Source organism: Lolium perenne, chromosome 6, assembly GCF_019359855.2.
Source record: "Lolium perenne isolate Kyuss_39 chromosome 6, Kyuss_2.0, whole genome shotgun sequence".
In the NCBI taxonomy this organism is placed as follows: domain Eukaryota; kingdom Viridiplantae; phylum Streptophyta; class Magnoliopsida; order Poales; family Poaceae; genus Lolium; species Lolium perenne.
Window position 1 is genome coordinate 62652937 of NC_067249.2, and position 4253 is coordinate 62657189.

At 41.3% G+C, this 4253-nt stretch overlaps 1 protein-coding gene across 1 annotated transcript; it reads right to left on the minus strand.

The window, feature by feature from the left end:
* Positions 1–1078: 1078 nt before the first annotated feature.
* LOC127308165 (uncharacterized) lies at positions 1079–3738 on the minus strand. The gene is made up of 7 exons (XM_051338936.2): positions 3510–3738; positions 3340–3400; positions 2435–2529; positions 2321–2354; positions 2093–2147; positions 1962–2004; positions 1079–1531 (listed from the first exon to the last, which is right to left on the minus strand). The coding sequence occupies exons 1-7, from the start codon at positions 3582–3584 to the stop codon at positions 1460–1462; spliced, it is 435 nt and encodes a 144-aa protein (XP_051194896.1). The 5' UTR covers positions 3585–3738; the 3' UTR covers positions 1079–1459.
* Between the last annotated feature and the right edge of the window lie 515 nt (positions 3739–4253).

Below are 4253 nucleotides of genomic sequence, written 5' to 3' on the forward strand. Positions count from 1 at the left end.
GCCTTTGAGCATGCTTAATTTAGAGATCCCAGCCTCAGCTCGGGAGTTTCTTGAATCCGCAAGAAAACATATAACTGCTGCCATTGCCTTAAATTCAGGCGCCACGAAAGAAATGCGAGCAGGATGGATGGTTCTCACCAACAATTCGTAACTGCTGTCTCGCTCGTAAGTCGTAACTCCTCCCATGGGCGCGTCGCCGCGTAAGTCCACGGTGGCATCGAGGCAGGGAGGGAGAGGGCCGTGTTGGTCCGGGCGGGTGAGAATGTCGGCGCCGACCGACGCGACGGAGGGGGAGGGTTCCGGCTGACGGGTAGCGGTAGGACCGTAGGAGGAGAAACATGACCCGGCGGCGGTGAGATGTTCTGCACCGCCCACGCCGCCGCCGGCGGTGGCGACGAGAAGTCGGCGTCGCCATCCGGCATGGCCGCATGGGCCTCTCGGAATGGAGTCCGGGCGGAATCCTCTGCCTTTCGCTCCGATTTTCGTCGTCGTGGCCTTGCGGATGAATCGGTACCGCCCTTTTGTCTCACTGACAGCTGTGGTCGATCGATTTGACAGTTCGAATTGTGTCGCTGATTGTACAGTACATGATTCAGAAGCAGTTTCGGTGCCAGGATTACAAAACTGCGGTATTAAAAATGCAGTTGAAATGAAACTGAGGACAAGAGAATATAAAGTTGTTAAACCCTAAACTTAGTTTCACTTCCAGCAACAGGGGTCGGTCAATAAGAAAAAACGTAGGATTTAATGTCATAGAGTACCTCAGGGGTAAATTCAACTGCACTTTGTAAAACTCTCGAACAAATTTACTACTCCCTCCATACCGGTTTATAGGTGTATTAGGCATTTTGAGAAAAAACTTTGACTACTAATTTGGTCAGCAAAATATAAGATATATGTCATAAAATTATAATATTGTAAACTTCTTTTAAATATGAATCCAATGCCATATTTTGTTGACAAAATTTATAGTAAAACTTTTTTCTCCAAATGCATAATAACCCTATAGACCGGTAGGGAGGTAGGGTACCGCTTACCAATTTATTGCCCACCATTAATCACATTCCGGTCTAATGGATTATGGATCCAAATACGGAGTATTTCATGTCAATTGTGTGATAAGAGAAATATATACAAACTGTTGAAACTTTCCATCCTCCTTCTAGAGTTACATATTTGGAGGAAACGCTAACAGTATATAACGACGAGAGAGTGGCTGCATGATGCACATCTACCATGAACTCCAAAAGTCTGACGAAGTACAAGCCAGATATATCACAAGGAAACAGTAGCTAAGATTTATTTGATTTTACACTGCTCATCCATAGAGATGCTCATCCATAGAGATAAGACTGAAGATTCATACATGACATGTTTGAAGCACAGGTTCCGATTCTCCATCCTGGTGCTTAAAGCTTGTCCAACATTCCCTATCATTTCCAGCCTTCAGGGCTTTCGTTTAGATTCCGTTGAGAGTGATCACAATTTTGCGTGCGCTAGCATGGTCACGGTGTTCGCAGAGCCATATACCCTGCAAAAAAAATAAGTTCAAGTTAGATTTGCCACTCCCACTACAAAATGTGTGGTGTGCAATAAATATGGGATCTTAGGCTCAGTTTGTTTGCCAGGCTTTTTTGGCTGCTCCTGATATTCTTACTGAAGCTGAGCTTGAATATCAGATACAATGTGCGACATAGCCTTACAAAATGAGCCTGAATCCGTTTGAAGCACAGTCAATACCTATACGATATTCCTTGAAATTTCATAGCTCTTTATTCATTGTCTGAGAATTCTATGACTTAATGGCAAGCTTCTAGTCATGCTAGTGATATATCTAAGAATATAGGGTATTACGGATCTCAGGAAAACAACAAACCAGCCATGATGATATACTAATGAGTAAAGACTGAAATAACCAAATAGTAAGATATAATCCATTGTGGAAGATATTTTTTTATTACCTGCCAAGTACCCATGTTGAGATGTCCGTCACTTATAGGAATTCTGAAGAAATGTAGAGCAAGCATTAGACTTCGTAAATTTTTGGACAAAGTAGAAAACAAAAAGAAAAAGGAAGGTAGGGAGCACATACGTCAGGGCACAACCAAACATTGACGATTTAATATGTGCTGGCATGTCATCAGGTCCTGGAATTAAACTGAACTATTATGCTCTGGTCATCTAAATGTAATAATGAGACTAGTACAGTCTCCACAAATGAAATAACTGCCTCCCACTATAATTTTAATGGAAGCATAGTAGCATACGCTACGAATTTAGCTCCAACCAGCCAAATACCAACAGTAAACACTTAACTAACCTTCTAAAGTGTGCTTCCAAGGAGCAGACCGGCCCTGGCAATGATAAGAACACAATGAAGTAACACTTAAGGATCACTCTTTTGAACAAGACAAAAAAAATTAAGAACACAGACCTCTGGGACAATTTTGTTGAGGAAATTTTCAGTGTCAGCTTGTACATCAGAATCATAGTTCTCGTTGATGGTCAGGGAAGCACTTGTGTGCTGCACTGCAGAGTCAAGGAATGTCAGTGATGTCACTACCACCAAAATACCTCAAATATCTGTGCTCTACATGGTTATCAGCTAATCAGAATACATATAATAAGCAAAACTACTATATTATGTTTTACATGCCTAATTAGTGAAAATTTGATGTTCACTTTCATCTGCGTAGTGCTTACAGTAAAGTTTCATTCCTGGTTTCTTGCTCCAGTGCTTACTTTTAATTTAATCATCATGCTCCAATTTCTTATGGTGCTACTCGATAGAGAAATTCCATATGGCTATTAAAAGTTTTTTGAGATGATGGCCATTCAAAGTTTTTGAGATGATGGATATTAAAAATTGAAAGCTCTAACTTGTCAAATATGCAATCACTACAAGATATCACATGTATTATACTCTATATTCTCATACCAGATCAAAACAAGAGACCTAGACCCACAAAATGATAGAAACACCACTGAAGAATCTGAATAAATAGGAACCACTCCTGCCAAATCCATGTATCACTAAAGACGTGCTAAAAAAACATTTAGTTATACTATGCAAGTCAACAAAATTTTAGTGACATTAACTAACAAACCTTGAAGCTAGTAAATTTTGACCAAGGTATTGAGGCCCAATTCAGCTAAATTCTATCACATCTATTTCTGTTTTTGGTAGAGAAGCCTCACTTTTAATTACAGAATTGCCTAGCATAATACAGCTTGTATAAAGCATATTATACACAACCCGGAATTATCTAGGGTTAAGACATCTAAACAGGAATAGGGAAGACATAATAAGTTAATTCAAGTAGGTGTATCTGTACATACAGAATAGATGCGCCAAGCCGCACTTGAACCCGGAGAGGTCGCCTTCAATCTCCTTCAAAATCTGCAATAGGCAGTATAAGAGCACTAGAATCACGATCAGAAAACCCCTGGAGCCCGTAATTGTAGAAACGAGGGGGTGGTTCGGGTGGGATTGAGCGAGAGAAACAAACCTTGGGGGTGATGAGGTGGCAGCCACGGCGCTGGGCAGGGATGACGACGGTCTTCTGGGCCCACTTGGCGGCCATGGAGCACGGCGAGGGCGGCGAGATGGGGTCGAGGCGGCGCGGCGGCGGCGGCGATGGGTGTGAGCTGTTCGCACGCTGACACGAAAGCACGGGAAGCAGCCAGCGATTGGGGCGTCGTGTCTGGGAGGGGATCGTTTGTTCCCTGCTTCGGCTGAAGCCTGGCTGACCACTTCCAAAACCAAACGGTAAACGGTCCATTTTTAGATGTCAAAAATTTGTCTAAATTTAAATATAGTTTGATATTTTTTTTGGCATAGATACGTCTAAATTTAGACGAATCATTGGACATCTATTAACGAACAGAGGGAGTACTACTTATCTTGAAACAAACTAGCTAAATGATCGCGACGTTGCCGCGAAATAATAAAAACATATGTACTCTCTGTTTCGAAACAAATAAATAAATAAACTTTGTGTAGAATGAATGTACGTGTATGTAGACGTATTTTAGTGTGATACATTGGTAAACAAAATTAAGACTTACTTTCTTTTTTTGCGGGTAAATTAAGACTTATTTTCGAATGAGGTTAATTATAGTTCTCAACCATGTGGTGAGAAATTTTCTTTTACATCTCCCTTCATGCAACTACTTGTTGGAAAAAAAAGAGAGCGCCATACCAGGCACAACACCATCACAAGCTGCACCTTAGTACAGATAAAGAAAAGGTA

Bases quoted from the DNA above. Each gene is read 5' to 3' on its own strand.
- LOC127308165 (XM_051338936.2), bottom strand. From the start codon at position 3,584: ATGGCCGCCAAGTGGGCCCAGAAGACCGTCGTCATCCCTGCCCAGCGC. The intron at 3,401-3,509 runs GTTTGTTTCTCT...TGCCTATTGCAG, and splicing joins GCCACCTCATCACCCCCAAG to ATTTTGAAGGAGATTGAAGG. The intron at 2,005-2,092 runs GTATGTGCTCCC...ACATTTCTTCAG, and splicing joins ATGTTTGGTTGTGCCCTGAC to AATTCCTATAAGTGACGGAC.